At 42.5% G+C, this 17,626-nt stretch overlaps 1 protein-coding gene across 1 annotated transcript in view; it reads right to left on the minus strand.

Moving 5' to 3' along the window:
• Positions 1-8,084, minus strand: part of Gramd2b (GRAM domain containing 2B) — a 90,717-nt gene extending 82,633 nt beyond the window's left edge. Inside the window, exon 1 of the mRNA XM_041641466.1 lies at positions 7,851-8,084. Coding sequence (XP_041497400.1) covers positions 7,851-7,972 — 122 coding nt within the window. The 5' untranslated portion in view covers positions 7,973-8,084. The remainder of the gene's footprint in view (positions 1-7,850) is intronic.
• Positions 8,085-17,626: the final 9,542 nt, after the last annotated feature.

Here is a 17,626-nt window from a genome sequence, read left to right on the forward strand (position 1 = left end):
AACACACAGATGTCATGTATTACTTTGTATTGCTTTGAGGTTTGTTCCCTTCCAGTAGGAATTCTGACAAACTAATATGTACAATTACCCTAAGAAAATGAAAACAAGTCTATTTAGTTAGTCACCTCTGACCTTCCTCCATCACAGAGATGACTGAGCAATAATGAGAATGGGCCTATTACTTGGAACTTACACAACTAATGATCGGAAGGACCTTTTCAAGGCCCAGCTTCTGGCTCCATGCATTTCAAACCCTTGTTTCCCTTCCCTTACCCACACGCCTGTTGCGGGAGGTCCTTCCGCTCCTCCAGCCAATAGCCGCTGAGATACCAGTCCATTGGGGCATGGTCTCTCTCCCTTTGAAAAAGCGGCTACTTCCCTTCTCGCTTTTTTTGCTTTCTGCTCCGGTTCCGGCGACTAGACTTCTTCCTGATTGCGCAGAGGGCTGTTGTCTGGGACGGTTATCTGTAAGTTTTTTTCCCTTTAAATAAATATCACCCTATTAATCATAATTCCAAACTGGTGTGGCATTGTTTGTGACTTACACCTTCACACGCCTCTGATTTGTGGCACCTATAGGGGATGCTCATAATGTTATCACAGGTCCTGGTTCCCTATGCTGGCAAGCAGAGTGAATGGCCTTAGTGAGTTATAAGGATATTCCTGAAAGGCCTTCTGACCCTGGGTGGTCCGCGGAGTCTAATGTGCACTCAGAGATAAAGATGAACTACAAAAAAATAGATTCTTCTAACTCGGCTAAATGAATCTCCAAACAGCATTCCCTAGATCAGAATGTCAAAGATGCCCTTGGCTATTTGACCAGAGGTGAGGTGTGGCAGAGGGAGAATCAGTGGAGAAATACAGCGATCAGAACAGAGGTGAAAACGTAGGGGTGTGTGAGCGCCTCACTAGAGATGCTCCAGGGGCCTTGGAAGGTAGGTGGGAAGATGGCCAAGCTGTGTTGGCTTGGTGAAAAACAAACAAATGAACAACCACACCCCGGTGTGATACACTCTGAAAACTGGCTGATACAGGACGTGTGCCAACAAATATAGACTTGGAGGTGCGGGAACTGGGGACAGGAAAGTCCCCCAGAGGTTGTACAAAGCCTTCCAGAAGGTACAGTCTTGCGAGGAGTAGGAGTCGTCTATGAGGCAGTCCAGGGAAAGAGGGGCATGCTGTAAGCTTGAAAATCTGGTAATAGCATGGAGTGCCATCACTGAGAACCTGTTTTGGGCTTTGAGTAGAGGCTGTGTGGAGCTGTCACGGGGACAGACGCTCTCTCTCCCTGCAATGGTGGCTGCTGAACATATCAGTCCTTTCCGGCTCTGAGAATCCTGACTCTGGGAAGGAAGAGGCCTAGCCATCCGCGTTTAACCTCATTCTGACCTCCACAGCCGCATTCCCTACACCCTGGTGCTCTTATTCTGCTGCCTTATGAATTCGCTTGCCCTTCACCCTCCTTCCTGAGGTTCTCCTGCCCCTCTGGCGGTCTTCACAGGACCGCTCCCCCACACCCAGGAAGCAAATGAGCGCCCTAACATGGTTTTCTTTGACTGCTCCTAAGTCCTCCTTGCTTCTGGAGGAGGGAGCAGCGGTGTTTGTATTTTCAAAACTCAGCTCCCCTGAAGAGACTAAATTTTCCTCTTGCCTCAATGACCCCTGTGGAGAGGAGTGAAACTCGGTCTACTAAGTTCTTTTCCTTAGTGTTTGGCTGAGAAAGAGTGAAGCTCTGGGAGGGCCAAGAGCTAGAGGGAGAGAGGCAAGCAACCCTCGTCTGCCCTTTGGTGGCAGCTGCTAAGTGAAGGAGTAGAAGGAGCTCATGTAGGTCACCAAGTGTGACTTCAGGGTGGCCCTGCACTTCAAAGTCATTGCCGGTTATCTGGAACAGTCCCCAAAGCTCAGGGACAGTTGTCAGGCATGACTGGTCCTCTCTCCTGCATTCCAGCACAGCTCTGCCTCATTCTTGACCTGCTTGGTTACCATCCTGAGCCTGGTGTGTACCCCTAAAGCCCGCTGTGGACCTTCCACTTTAGTGCCAATGAGTAACTTTCCCCTTGGTCTCACAGCCAGCTGGCACAATGGCTCTCCCAAAGCTACTTGATCCAATAATTCTTGATTTTCCTATTTGTTGAATGACTAGTTTAATTAACCAACCAACATTTAACTGTGAATTAAGTCAAATTAATTTAATAATACTATTACAATTTAATTATTAAGTTGAATCAACTTAACTATTAATTTGCTAAAGCTTCCTCCAAACAAATGCACATAAGAGTACAGCAATTTGTATTTCTTAAAGCTTGTCCAGTGTCCTGTATATTTTAGCAAATGATGGTTTTTGTGACTTTGAATGTAGTGATACTGTACATAGTATGCATTTTCAAATAAAGATCTCTTTTTTGTTTGTTTTTGTTTTGTTTTTCAAGAGATTCCTCTGTAGCTTTGGGGCCTGTCTTGGAACTTGCTCTGTAGACCAGGCTGGCCTCAAACTCACAGAGATCCGCCTGCCTCTGCCTCCTGAGTGCTGGGATTAAAGGTGTGCACTACCACCACCTGAGAAATGAGGGCCATCTTGATGGAGCTACGGAAGTGCTTGGTAGGTATTATAGTTCTTTAGGAAACCTGAATTAGAAGGGGAGTTTTTTAGCTTTAAGAAGATTGATAAATACTGAAATATTAAAGCATTCCTTAAAAATTGGAAACAAGAGCTGGAGAGATGGCTCAGTGGTTAAGGGCACTGACTGCTCTTCCAGAGGTCCTGAGTTCAATTCCCAGCAACCACATGGTGGCTTCCAGCCATCTATAGTGGGATCTGATGCCCTCTTTTGTCATAAAGGCCTCTATATGCAGATGGATCACTCATATACATAAATAAGTAAATCTTAAAAAAATCGGGAACAAGGATATCTGGAATCACTACCTATATGCAACTTCCTTACTTGTGTAACTATTAAAAACATAAAGATTGGAAGGGTAAAAACAGGTGGGGAGATAGCTCAGTGTGTAAAACACTTGAATTACTGACTTTAAATCCTGGCACTCACATAGAAAGTTTAGTATTGTGTGGGGCAGAGACAGGAGGATTGCTGGGGCTTGCTAGGTGTCAGCCTCATTCCAGGTTCAGTGAGAGACCCTGGCTCAAGGGCATAAAGTGGATAAGGATGGAGCAAAGCATTCAATGTCCCCCTTAGGCCACTGCACAAATGCACACCTGCACAAACATGTATCATACACCAGACTATACATACACACTCACACACACGGCAAAAACAAATATATTAATATTTCTAATGGTTTTACCATCTGCAGAAGAATATTTTAAAGTCTACAAATTATCAAAACTAAACAAAGGATGTTGAATAAAAGATCAATTTAGAGATGTGCTCAAATACATGTGAACACAACACACTCATGCGCACATATATGTGCAAAAACCCCTCAGTCAATTTAGAAACCTAGGAACATTTCTGATATTAACAAAGCAGTTGCAATACCTATCTTTACAATAGCAACACAGGAACCAAGTACCTAGAAATAAGTTCAATAAAATGATCTATGAGATCTTTGTGTAGAATGATCTAAAATTTTGTTGAGCATTATTACAGATAATCTAAGCAAATGGAGGGATACATGATGTCTCTAACTATGACTATTTCTGCTGGAAAGATGCCAAATTTCCTTCAAATGAACAATGTCATTTTGACTAAATACAAGAGTCAATCCTAAGACTCACAAGACTATGCTCTGCAGTACATAAGTAGTTCTGCTTTACCAGACTTTCTTTTACTATAATGTGATAAAAATTAGTAGCATGATATATGACAGTCTGGTTTTTCATACTAAATAGAGGAGGAAAGGTTAATCAATAAATAATGTAGAACAATTCAGTAACTAAATAAAAAATGCTATTGATTAACATCAAGAAACAAAGATAAATTACAGCTTTAACAAGGACCCTAACTTAAAAGGAAATGTTAAACAAACAAATTCTTGTAAGGTCTTCACTCTAGAAAGCTACAACCACCACAATGTGCAATTGTGGAGCTCAGTTCTAGTAAATACATCTACAAAACACACCCTGTCATCTATGGTTCAGGCAGCGTTCTGGAAAAGGGACTGAAGACCCTAAGAGCCACAGAACCAAGGAGTTTGCTGTGAGACTGTGTTTCCTAGGAAGGTTAGAAGCTACACCGTAAAGTGTCATCAGCAAGATTGCCTAAACATGAGCCGAATAAGAATAATACCAACAGACATGTTAAGGTGAATGGGGGAAAGCCCGTGGGGCCTCGACCCTATACAAAGAACTACAGACAACTAAGGAACACTGAGAGTGAGAGAAATATTTTCCCTAGTGAAGAGTTCCCAATAACTTACCCAATACCAAATGGTCAGCCCTGAAAACATACATACAAGTAATAGTATAAAAACTGAGGTTATTTTTAAACAATATATAGGTATATGCATATACACATAAGCATGTGATAACAATTAATGAAAAGAGGCCATGAATTTGAAAGAGCAAGGAGGAGCATATGAGAGGGTATGGGTGGGGGAAAGCGAAGGGAGAAATGATATAATTTCAAAAAAGAAAAAAATAGATAGAAAAATAAAGTCTTGGACATAATGTGAAAAGACAAATTTGAATAGAACAAAAATGTTACAAGACCTGCAACTGGCAGAAAATTACACTTCAGAGTATTTATGAGCTGTCAACAAGAAGGAAGAGACAATGATGCCATCGAAGAAGTGGAGGTTAAGCATGAATGACAGCCGTGCCAAAATGATGCTCCTTTTGTTATTAATGAGGAAAACTGCACCGGGATTCCATTTCCTACCTTCCCAATTGGGGGAAAATGTAAAACGAAGACAACTCAGATGCCACCAAGCACTATGCTGGCAGTAATGTAACCAACACAGTAAGTCGGAAAGCAACTAGACATGGATGGGTGAGGTTAACGGTGCCCATGATCTATGATGAGCCAACGCCTCTCCTAGGTGTGTACCCTTGTGGTTCCAAGCACAGCACACCAGGAGACATGAGCCTAGTGACACTTTCCTTGTATGATCAGTGATACTGGAGGTAACACCCTGGGATGTGGAGTGCTCATCTAAAGTGAAATCACATTATACTCTCCTCCCCTGACCCTCAGGATGTCTTGTCTTACTTTGGAATAGGATGCCAACCTTTGTCCTCCCCTTTCTGATTCTGTCCTGTACCTCTCTCTCCAGGTTACTCATGATGTCTGTCTTAGTTTGGGCTACTATTGCTGTGATGAAACACCATGGCAAAGCAGCTTGGGAAGAAAAGGGTTTATTTCATTGACACTTCTATATAACAGTTCACCATCAAAAGCAGTGAGGGCAGGAACTCGAACAGGGCAGGCACCTGGAGGCAGGAACTGATGCAGAGGCCATGGAGGAGTGCTTCTTACTGGCTTGCTCCACATGGCTTGCTCAACCTGCTTTCTTGTGGAACCCAGAACCACCAGCTCAGGGATGGCACTATCCACATGGGCTAGGCCCTCCCACATCAATCACTAATTAAGAAAATGCTCTACAAGATTGCCTACAAGCCAATTTTCTTAATTAAAATAAAAATAAATTTAAAAAATTTATGGAGGCATATTTTAAATTGAGGCTCCCTCATCCCAGATGACTCTAGCCTGTGTCAAGTTGACATAAAACTAGCCAACACAACTTCCCTTATCCCTGGGACATGCTTCTTTCCACACTATTCATGGCTGGTTCTTTCCACTGGGCTCAGCATCACTTCCTCGGGGGGCCCTTTGCCATTTTACTTAAATTGGTTTTCCTATTTTATTCTTTCTCTTGGCTTTGACTTGTTTCCTATTAGAAATACTGATTTTAAGTTATGTATTTATGTATGTACACATACATGTATCTGTGTGGCTTTTTTTCCAGGCCTCCAACATTAAACATCATCTCCAAGAAGCCAGGGACTACTCTTCTCTTCCTAATGATTGGGTCCCCTCCACACAGCCTGGCATACAATAGTTACTTCATAAACTTTGCCTGAATTGTGGGCTTGAATAAAAATAGTACATGGATTCTATCTGTTTCTATTTAAGGTAGCTTGTTGGTCTGAGAATAAGCTTTATCGGCTCCAGTTCATGGGAAAGAAAATAGGAAACCAAACAGCCACAGCTACAGAAATTCCCAGTATGTATTTAGACTATAGAAGATATGTTTTCTTGTTCTTATTTTATATCTGAAAAATCTAACCAATGTGTGCCTGTGTTCAAGTATTTTCAGTAATTTTATACACGAAACACCAGGATCTTTCTACTAGATTAAATGTTCTTCCACGCGAACACGATTTGGAGGCATGTTAATGTATTTTTAGGTTGTTTCCAATATAAATTTAAAAGTAGCATTCATAAATGCTGAGATGGAGAGCTGGTGGTAAGTATTGTGTAGGTGACATAGATCTGTATCCTTTCAGACAGATGGGAACATTTAGATTTCGGTAGCCTTTTCTTTTGATAAGGGTTTATTTTTATTTTTAAATTACGTGTCTGTGTATGTGTGTGGGGGGTTGTACACATACCTTCAGTACTCATGGACACCAGAAGAAGGCATCGGAGTCCCTGGGGCTGGAATTACCTGTGGCTGTGAACCACTAGCTATGGGTACTGGGCACAGCCCACTAGTCTCCTGCAAGAGCAGCAAGTGCTCTTAACTGCCCAACCATCTCCCCTTTTCTTTTTGTTCTGTTTACTTATTGAAAATTGCATTTATTGCATTTACTTAAATCACACCTAGCAATGTATTTTTTGTTTGCTAGTGCACTGTAATTTTCCTCATTTTTTTTTTGCAAGCCAAAGAAGAGCTTGCATGGCTGTCAAATGGGCAGACGAGGCAGATAACGCATTTCAGAGAGTATTGGAACTTGGCAAAACATGAACATACGCTGCAGGGATTTTGCATTTATTTTTAAAGACTTCTTTCTGTGTATGAGTGTTTTGCCTGCAGGGATATCTTTGGACCACACATGTGCAGTGCCCAAGAAAGACAGAAGAGGATGTCAGAGCCCCTCGCACTGGAGTAACAACCGCCTTGTGGGTTCTGGGATCTGAAGCCAGGTCCTCTGCAAGAGCAGTCAGGGTTCTCAACTGCTGAGCCTTCCAGCCTAGAGTTTTACATTTTTAGCCACCTGTCAAGCCACTAATAATGAAGGGGAAAATGAAACTAACATTAAAACTTACAGAATTATCGAGACTAAATTAATATGGAGTTGAGTTTCCATCAGTAATATGTAATTACACCTTATCAGAGCGGTGTGCTGGTATTAACACAGCTGAAAGGGGACGTGTCCCGACTGTGGTCAAAGGTTCTCTAAGTCACCGTATCGTAGAGAACTGAACCAGAGCACGTAGTCATATTTAGTTCTTAATCAGAGAGACAAAAAAGAGGACGATTGTCTGAATGTTTTAAGAATAACTACTTAATCACATTTTAATAATAATTTCTGGTTTGATTTTTCTAATCCCACTTCCTGAAAAGCTTACAGCAAGTCAAGAATGGAGGAAATTCCCAGGGCCCGGTTATCTGATGTGAATATGAAAGAGGAGGTGAAAGATCAGGCTCAGTGGTGGCAATAGTGGTTGCTGTTGGTTTTCTCCCGGTTTTTATTTATTTGTTTGTTTGTTTTCTCTCTCTGCTCCCATCCCTTCTCTCCATACCCTCCCAGCTCCATCCCACAGGATGCCTGGCTTGAGAAGTCCCTTTGCCCTGGCTCAGCATTCCTCCAGGGAATGCCATAGGAGCTCTCGAAGCTGAGGTGGCCTGGGTAGCGTGCTGGATGGCCAGGGCACGGTTGAACTTACCTGAGAAACACAGAGCTGGGGCTATCAGTGGAGCTGTGCTGGGCCTCGGTGCTGGTCTTCGGGCTGCTGGGAATCTCAAACTTGAACACATTGTCACTGGAGGAAGTCTTCTTCTTCCCCATTGCACTCTTGTCCAACAGCCCTTCAAGAAGTCAGCTCAGAAGCTCATCGTCAGAGCTCTCAAACAAAGTGAAAATTGTATCCAGCAGGCAGCCACAGCTGCTGCCTGGCAGGAAGCTCCTACCCGACTCTGATCTAGCCCAGGCAATTTTTTTTTTTAAAGTTAGTTAATGAGTAACGTATCAGTATGACACAGCCCGGTTCTCATCTTACTGACATTTGCTCTGAAAGAGAAACAAACGGATTTGGGCAAATCAGCTTTCGCTTTAGGAATATGAACATTGTTGAATCTGTGGACTTAGGCAGAAAAACCTATGGAAAAAATAAACGATTCAATCCAAACAGGGAGAAGCAGCGCGAGTTGCAGGTAGACATTAAAAACAGGATACCCTTGCTAGCTGCCTGAGCCTGCTGGGCAGGGTGAGGAATGTAGACGTACTGTTTCCCCATGCATACAGGAAATGATCCTCACCACTATGCTCAGGATGCTTACAGCTGTGTAAGCCTTGGTCCTCAGGACCTAAAGGCTTCTGGAAATCTGATGGACATGGCAAGGCTAAGTCAACTAGAACTCTGGCCCTCTATTCTGCTTGGTTATAGCTGGCCACAACCTTTAACAAAACCACACCAGCAACGACACTAAGAAGCAAGAGTTTGAGAGTCTCGTCTCTGTCACTTTCTGAGTGGGCAACTGATGGAGGAAGGTCATTGGCTAATAAAGGAACTGCCCTGGCCCATTTTATTGGTTAGAAGATAGGTGGGAGGAGAAAACAGAATAGGACGCTGGGAGGAAGAGGAAGTGAGCTCAGAGACTCCACAGCTCTGCTCTCAGGAGCAGACGCCTGAGAGAGACGCCATGCCCCGCTCCCGGGATGAAGCTCCGACCCAGGATGGACTAGGCTAGAATCTTCCCGGTAAGACCGGTTCTCACAGATTATTAGAGATGGGTTGATCGGGATGTGAGAATTAGCCTGTAAGTGCTAGAGCTAAAGGGCCAAGCAGTGATTAAATGAATACAATTTGTGTGTTGTTATTTTGGGGCATAAGCTAGCCAGGTGGCTGGGGTGCCAGGGACGCAGCCCCCCGCCGCTCTTATTACTTCAGTTGGCGCCCAGACGTGTGGACAACTAAACCCACTTAAAAAACCTGAGAAGGCTTAAAAATAAGGGAAAGAGAGTTTAACACAGATTTTTGCTGTTTGTTGGTGGCATGCTGTAGAGAGATTCCCTGATTCGGCAACAGTAGCAGAAAAAACGCTGTGTCATTTTAAAGCGCGACTTCCTGGGGCTGTGTCGCCATTGAGATCTCTGTCTGGCTCCTGAGGGAGACAGAGCTTTTGACTAGAGCATAAATGGAGTAAAGTGCTACGATTAGTTTGATGGCAACTAGACTCGCTGTGTTCTCGGGTCTGCTCTGCTTGCCAGAGGCAAGCAAGCACCTCATCTAAGAGAGGCTTCCTGACTCAGCTTTAGCTGCAAAGCCTGCAGCTCATTAAGAGGTCCTGCCACGAAATACTTAAACGGTGTTGACGAAAAGCTGAACTCATGCTTTTCGGTTTTCAGCCGTAGCAGGAAAAAAGCTGCGCCGTTTAAAAATGCCGGCTTTCTGGGCCATCCTGCCAGGGCAAACTCTGACTGTTTGAGGCAGGAGGGCCGGCTACCGAGAGAGGACTTGAGTGTTGTCTGTTGTAGCTCACTTGCTGGCAGGGACCTTGAAATGCCATACAGTTGTTGCAGTAAACATGGCTACAGCCTGTATATCCGCCATGAGGCTGGAAAGCTAAGGAATGGAATGGATCTAGCTGGCAAAGCCACGTCTTTAATCCTACTGATATTGCATGGTAAATTAAAGACTCATGTGGTCAGAAAAAGAGAGATATACAGTAAAGAGAGATTCAAAGACAAAGAAAATTTTTAAATGGTTTACAGTGTGTTAAAAATATATGCAGACTAAAAGTTGAAGTTCTTAAAGTAAAAAACAAAAAAAGGAAGAGAGTTGTTGTGTGTGGTAGCACGCACCTTTAATCCCAGTGCCTAGAAGGCAGAGACAAACAGATCTCTGTGAGTTCAAGGTGTAGTAGTGTACACCTTTAATCCCAATGCCTGGGAGGCAGAGACAGGCGGATCTCTGAGAATTCAAAGACAGCCTGGTTTACAGAGTTACTTCAGGTCAAAGATACAGAGAACCTGTCTCAAAAAGCAAAAAGTTAAAAGTAAAAATAAACGAAATAGAGGTTAAAACAAAGCTGTACAAAGATGGAAAATACACAGAGAATCTTGATACTGTATGCTATTATGCTCTCTTTGAATTATTTAAATGCTGAGGAAGGAGCAACAGATGCTAAAAGATATTTATTTATAAATGCTGCTGAACTAATCCAACATAGATACTTTGAAAATGCCTTAAATTTGAAATTTGGATCTAAGGACATGATACTTTGGAAAGGAGTTTCTTATTTTGTTTTCACAGAGGATGAGACGCTGTTCATTTCTTCTACTCCGATTTGGTATGATGGACCACGCCCTCCTGAAGGGTTGGTGTGAACACCTTCAGAAAATTGCTTCGCTCAACTGCCAACTGAGATGAAACTAGCACACAGGTTATACCATGAAAGACCTAATTAACGACGCCCCCATTCAGCAGGAAGCAGTTTGGAGAGAAAAAACTGCGCCCATGTTCCCAAATATGGTTTATAAACGTTCTTTTACATTTAAAAGGGGATATGATATAGATGTGAATAATTTGCATTAGTATAGACTTTGCTTTATTGATAGAGATTTAAGTCAATTTTGTTATATATATAAGTGTTTCTGATTTTGATTAAGGTATCGTGATTGTGTAGTTTATTTAAATATGTACTGTATAATTAAGAAATATAGGTTGTTAATGGATAATCATCGATAATAGTAAAGCTTGTAGTCATGTTAGATTTTCTAGATATATAGAGATATATTTTAGATAGACATTCTTCATGTCTTTCAAAGATTACAGAATAGGACATTTAATGTTTTAATAACTTAGGATTTTATATGACAATGAGACACTCTGCTCCTGGCAGCACCAGTCTACTTCAAGAGGAAGATGGGCATCGAAGAGGCTCGTTATGGAGTTTGATAGCCATTTGGGCAAGAAACTGCTCTTGCCTGGACTATTGCATAAACTGGACACAGAGAACCCGCAGAGAGAGGACTACTGAACTTGCCTAAGGTGAGATGATCTTTCAGGGTTCCTGATTCATGAAAGAGTCTGTGAGACATTCTGCAGGACACAACAGATAGTGACTGAACTGACTTTGAATTTTCCTGCTTTATGGAAATGTCTGCTGGATACCATGGGCCTGAAGGCCGAAGATGGATGCCCCAACGGTACAAAAGAACTTTGGGTGACTGTCTAGGCAGCGAGATGTCTTTGTCATTTCTAGAGTTTGAAGTTTCTTAGTTCTTGTTTACTTAGGCAATATTATATCTTTCTGGAGTCTTTGATGGAGTTAAGAATAGTTAGTTATAGTTTTCTTTAGTTATGATAAAGATTATTGTAACTTTTACTTGATAACTGTTTGGTTATATGTAATTTTGCTATGTTAAAGTTAAAGCCATTTTTTTTTTTTTGTTTGTTTAAACCGAAAAAGGGGAAATGATGGAGGAAGGTCATTGGCTAATAAAGGAACTGCCCTGGCCCATTTTATTGGTTAGAAGATAGGTGGGAGGAGAAAACAGAATAGGACGCTGGGAGGAAGAGGAAGTGAGCTCAGAGACTCCACAGCTCTGCTCTCAGGAGCAGACGCCTGAGAGAGACGCCATGCCCCGCTCCCGGGATGAAGCTCCGACCCAGGATGGACTAGGCTAGAATCTTCCCGGTAAGACCGGTTCTCACAGATTATTAGAGATGGGTTGATCGGGATGTGAGAATTAGCCTGTAAGTGCTAGAGCTAAAGGGCCAAGCAGTGCTTAAAAGAATACAGTGTCTGTGTAATTATTTTGGGGCATAAGCTAGCCAGGTGGCTGGGGTGCCAGGGACGCAGCCCCCCGCCGCTCTTATTACTTCAGGCAACTCAAATGGTCCCCTCCCTAAAGGGCTTGGTGTCAATCTCTCTGCCTCACAGGCTTAGGAGACAATTACACAGGAGAATGTGTCATGGTGGTTTGTAACTAAGAATTGGTTGATATACACTGTACCCAAACCCAGGAAGTCCAGAAAGGAAATGTCTTTGCATGATAATATTCAGCCACTCAATGGTCATGTGATAGAAAGCATCAGTGCCCTCCCACACATGGTTTTCCAGCAAGGAAAGTTCGCGCCAAAGGAGCCTGGGCCTTTGCGATCAGCCAGTGACGTGGAGAGAAGTACAGATTCAGAGTGTGGAAGGGAGCAGAGATTTCTGGGAAATCAAACCTTCAGCCTCCGCCTTGTTATCACTCTGCTGATAACCAGGCAGGGCTAGGTTTGCTGACTGCACCACTGCCTGGAAGCACACTCTGGGAATGAGGCAAAGTATGTCTTTCAGTGGAACTTTCCTGGTACCCAGTAGGGTGACCTGCTTATCTTTGTCTGCCTGGGATTTTTCTCCTAAGAATCAATCATCGCTGGGCAAACTGTGACTGGTGGCTACACCAGTGTCCTGTGCTGAGACTCTTGATGGTGTCTTGGACCCAGCTGCCCCTTGAGCATCCTGATGAGGCGTAATCTATGTCTCTCTCTTCTGTCTCCTTGCATGTCTCTCTTCTTGTCTTGGTATTTCCATTGTGTGGGAAATCACATTGCAAAAACACGGTATAAAATCTAAGTTATACTAAAGTGTTGCATGATACTGGCCATTGGATCTCTTAAATAAGCATCCATCAGCAAGGTAGGTTTCCAGCCTTGTTAGGAAAAGTCTGCTCAGCTCAGACGTTAACAAGCTACAAAGTACAGGATGTTGTTTCGCTCCTGCAGCTGCGAAGTTTAGTTGGTAGCAATGTTTAACTCAGAATAAAAGGTCTCTAAGGGGGTAAATTCTGGTGTCTGTGTGATGGGCATAGCTTCCACTAGGAAAGCTTCCCTAGACTTGATTAACACAATATCTATCTATTGGCAAAGCTCTCCACTAGCCTCCAGCCTTCATGGCCCCTCTGTGTGCTCTACATTTCAGTTTAAAATTCATGTCCAACAGTAGGCTGAAGATGGGTGCCCGCAATGTGCAGAAGAACTTTGGGTGACTGTTGAGCAGCGGGATCTCTGTCAATTCTAGAGTTTTGAAAGTTGCTTACAATGCACTTTCAGTTTACTTAGGTAATATCATATCCTTCTGGAGTCTTTGATGGAGTAGAAGAATATATAGTTAGAGTTTTCCTTAGTTATGATAAAAGATAAACTAGATAAAAATATTGTAACTATAATCCTTGCTTGATACCTGTTGTGTTATATGTAATTTTCCTATGTTAAACAGGAAACGGGAAATGGTGTGGGAAGTCCTTCTGTCTATGTGTTGCTTTTATTGGTTAATGAATAAAGAAACTGCTTTGGCGTGTGATAGGACAGAATAGAGCTAGGTGGGGAAAACTAAACTGAATGCTGGGAGAAAGAAGGCAGAGTCAGGAGAAGCCATGTAGCTGCCACCACGGACAGATGTGCTGGAACCTTGTCAGTAAGCCACAGCCACGTGGCAATACACAGATGAATAGAAATGGGTTAATTCAAATTGTAAGAGTTATCTAGAAATATGCATAAGCCAATAGACCAAGTGTGATTTAATTAATACAGTTTCTGAGTGATTATTTTGGGTCTGGGAAGCCAGAAATGAACAAGCAGCCTCCGCCAACAGGGAATGGAGGTTCCTCTCAACTACACAGAACAGTAAACAATCACTTATCACTATGAGGTTATAGGAAGCAACTTGCTTCCAAAGATACTCACTATGGTGGGATCTTCCAAGTGACCCTGGTGTCATGTAAGGATAATATCACCATGCCAGGAGAGAGTTCTCTGTTTCATTGCACCATCATATGATGAATTTGATAAAAGACCACCCCACCCATGAGCCAAAGCAAAATACATGCTGACTGTCTGAGTCAGTGTTTAGTTCATCCATTGGTTGTTGTAAATTTTCTAAAGTTAGATTCAGAAGACAATGTTCCCTGCTCTTTGACATTACTAGAATTAAAATCCCCACTCTCAACTCAGGCACAAAGCAAGAAAAAAATGGCTTTCTTTGAATTTCAAAAATGCTATTTTAATTTTCAGCTAACTGAAAGGAAATATTAACACTTAAAATGTAGAAAAGATCCAGATTTTGTTATTTTTAGGATAAATAATATTTAATTATAATAGATTAAATTTTGCCCTATCTGCAGCATTTCTGGGATGAGATTGATACAATTTGTTCCCCTCAATATTAGAATGATCTTGCTTCTCGTTCTTAGAGCATTAACAATTGACCATAAAACTTGACCACAAGACATATCATAGATACAGAAATTCTTTGTTGCTCCATTTGTTTATTACTTGTGTGAAACACATGCACGTCTTTGTTGCGTGTGTATGTGTGTGAGAAAGAGGGAGGAAGAGAGAGAGAGATTTAAGATTGCAGTTAATTGTCTCACTATATTTTATACCTCTTTAGAGTAAAATAACATGTTTAAAACAAACAAAAAGAAATTTATGGCCAAGATGATGTTTGAAGTCTTCTCCATCTCTTTGTGTAAACACCACAGAGTAAAATTTGGCTTTAAGTGTTTTTTTTTTAATTATTTAATCAAGCAGGGCCCATAGTTCTAACAACTTGGCATTGTGCAACAATGATAGGCTTGTTTACTTGAACCCAAGAGTTCTGAAGTCCATGTCTGAAGCTGTAATCCACCTTCTGCTGCTAACTAGTTTTGAGGTGGGGTCTTTCTGCCTGTTTCAGCTTCTTTTCCTCCTCTTTCTTCTCCCCCTCCCATCTTTTCTAGAAGTATGGAGTTTGGATATCAAGGCATACGATCAAACTACAAACATTAGACAGCTTTAAACCAGCTTCCCAGAGGCATGGAATGTAAAATTCTATTTATAAGTGAATATTTCCTCTGTGATTAAGCAGGGTTAGAGAGATTTGTACTCTGTGATTCATTTGGTGAATTTGGCTGTGTCTTGGCTAGAATAAAAGACGTTAGTTTGTGTGCTCCAAATTCATGTTACTGCTGTTTGGGCATGGAAGGTTCGAGTATACAGTCTGTATGCAGACGGAATCAGAAAAATACTATGGATGTCAGGGAAGATTATGACTTTTTCAAAAACAATTATTTTTAGTTATGTGTATGTTCCTGGGTGTATGTGGAGTATGTAAGTTTAGGTGTCCACAGAGGCCAGAACAGGGTGTTCAATACCCTGGAACTGGAGTTACAGGCAGTTGTGAGCCACCTGATGTGAGTCCTGGGAACCAACCTAGGGTTCTGTGCAGAATCAGCTGTGTGTGCTTTTAACCAATAGGGTCGTCTTCTCCAGCCCCAACTGTGGTTTTGAGCTGGCCATATTTTCACTAATGTTGAATGGAATCATACATCGTGCACTTAAAAAGTGTGGTTTCTTTTTCTCGATGCAATGGCAGCTGTGTGCTCACGCGTGGCTTGTGGAAGACACAGCCCCACAAGCAGAGCTAAGAATCTGGGGACTCCAAATGCCCCCTTTATGGTAATGGTGCCACCGAGTAGCTTGTACTGTTCCTGGCTAACTCATTGGCTACAGTCCACATAAAGTTCCTTTCAGTGTCTTCAAGAATCTTCTGTTCTATGATTTCTATCGTGAAGATTGGAGATGAGGTTCATTCATCTCTCGTCAGCCCATCTCTGCGAGGATGAAGGGGCAAGACAGACATGGGCCTTGACAATGTCTAATTATATAACTCTATAGAGGCAGTGACAATAGGAGGAGTTTTGCCCCCAGAGAGATTAGAAAATTAACCTTCCGACAGCAGTAAACTCTTTAGGCGTTTTGATTGGTCTTTGTGACAGAAGGGAAAGAAGTTTGAAAACAGTTTCCTAACCCAGTCCAACCAACAGCCCGGGCAAATATTTTCATGGTTCTCAATTGTGTTTGCTTACATTTATAAATTAAATTACGATTGTTAATTTTGGGCTGGTGAGATGGCTCTGTGGATAAGGAAGCTTGAGACCCAACCCGATGATCTGAGTTCAATCCCTGGAAACCACACGGTGGGAACAGAGAAGCCGTGCTGGCAACTTCTGAGGCCCGCATCCAGTACGCAGTGCACACACCTCTGTCCCCCATCAGAAAATAAATAAACAAAGGTAAGAACTCTAAAAAAGGATTCCTCTTCTCTCTCCTCCTTCCTTCTTTTCCCCCTTCATCTCCTAGTCCCCCTCTTTCTCCTCCTCCACTCAACACTGTTGCAAGGCCCACTGCTCAGAGCCCACACCTCCGGGTCATAGTTCCATACTCAATTCACAGTGGTGACGAGGCCACTCTCCTGCTGAGGTGGAAGCTGCCCTTCACTAGCAGTGTCTTCTATGGGAGCCTGAGGGAAAGGAGGGGTGAACCTAGGCTCAAAGTGGTTCTCATCGCGGTCAGATCCATCACGGTTCCTGTTTGTATCAGGCACAACAGCGCGTTTCTCAGAGCGTGATCACTGAGCCACGTGGCAGATAGAGGTGTCATGTTTAGAACGATGCTGCCTGGGACCATAAGGGACTGACCAGTCCTCCCGTTCACAAGATAGGGATGTTCCAGATCCAGATGGGCTGTGGATCTGGCGTTTGCCCATTTGGCTGGCTCACAGTGACAGCAGAAAGCAGACCCACCAGAAACCTGCAGAAGCTGACTCGCTCATTTTGAGACAGACACTTTGACACTCAAGTCTGGGTGCTGGCTGAAGCCCCTCCATCTGTCCCCAGGACTCTAGATTTAAGTAGCTTGTGTTCTCTGATTTAATTTGCATCAGCTGACAGATTGCATAGAGTGATTGCATACTCTGCCTTTGGCTATATCTAACTTGGTAATTATTTTTGGAGATACTATGGTTATTTGTGTACTAAAGGGGCATTTTTAGTGATATTACTAGAGTAAAATATATCATAACATAAAAGTTGCAATTTTAAGTCAATATGTCTGTGATATTATTCATAAAATAAATGTTTATTATTCTGAAAATACATAAAACATAAAAGTACTTCATATCCCCAAGAAAAACACTGTTCATATCGTGGTGTCATCAAATTTACATTTTATTCCCAAAGTTTACCAAAGTCATTCAGTAATCCTGAAAGTATGGCCAACATGACTAAATAAATAAATTTATCACTTTTGAGAGCCCTTATCAAAAGGGAGTAATAAAAAAATATGTCTTCTTGGCTCCTTCCTTACCAGAGGCCAAGGGCAGCTGAGGTGTTAACAGTATCATTGGACAACCTCAGGACACAGGGCTGAAATTTATCGTAGGTCACCACAGGTTTGGGATGAGTCTAGGAACTTGATGTTGATTGCTGGTGGCCTTGTCAGAGGAGCAGCAGATGGCAATTGACATCAGGGTGTCAGCCCACTAGGAGGAAAATCCCTGATGGGTGAATCTCGGATAGGGATGGCATTTAAACCGCAGATTCCAGAATGTCTCTTCCTTCTGCTGTGCCTTTCCATGTCTGCTGTTGCCATCTTCCTCTGGTTTCTGACAGGGTGTGAATGGGTGTGGG

The sequence above is a fragment of the Microtus oregoni genome, unplaced genomic scaffold (genome assembly GCF_018167655.1).
Source record: "Microtus oregoni isolate MIOR12 unplaced genomic scaffold, Mior012 000069F_ref0000032, whole genome shotgun sequence".
In the NCBI taxonomy this organism is placed as follows: domain Eukaryota; kingdom Metazoa; phylum Chordata; class Mammalia; order Rodentia; family Cricetidae; genus Microtus; species Microtus oregoni.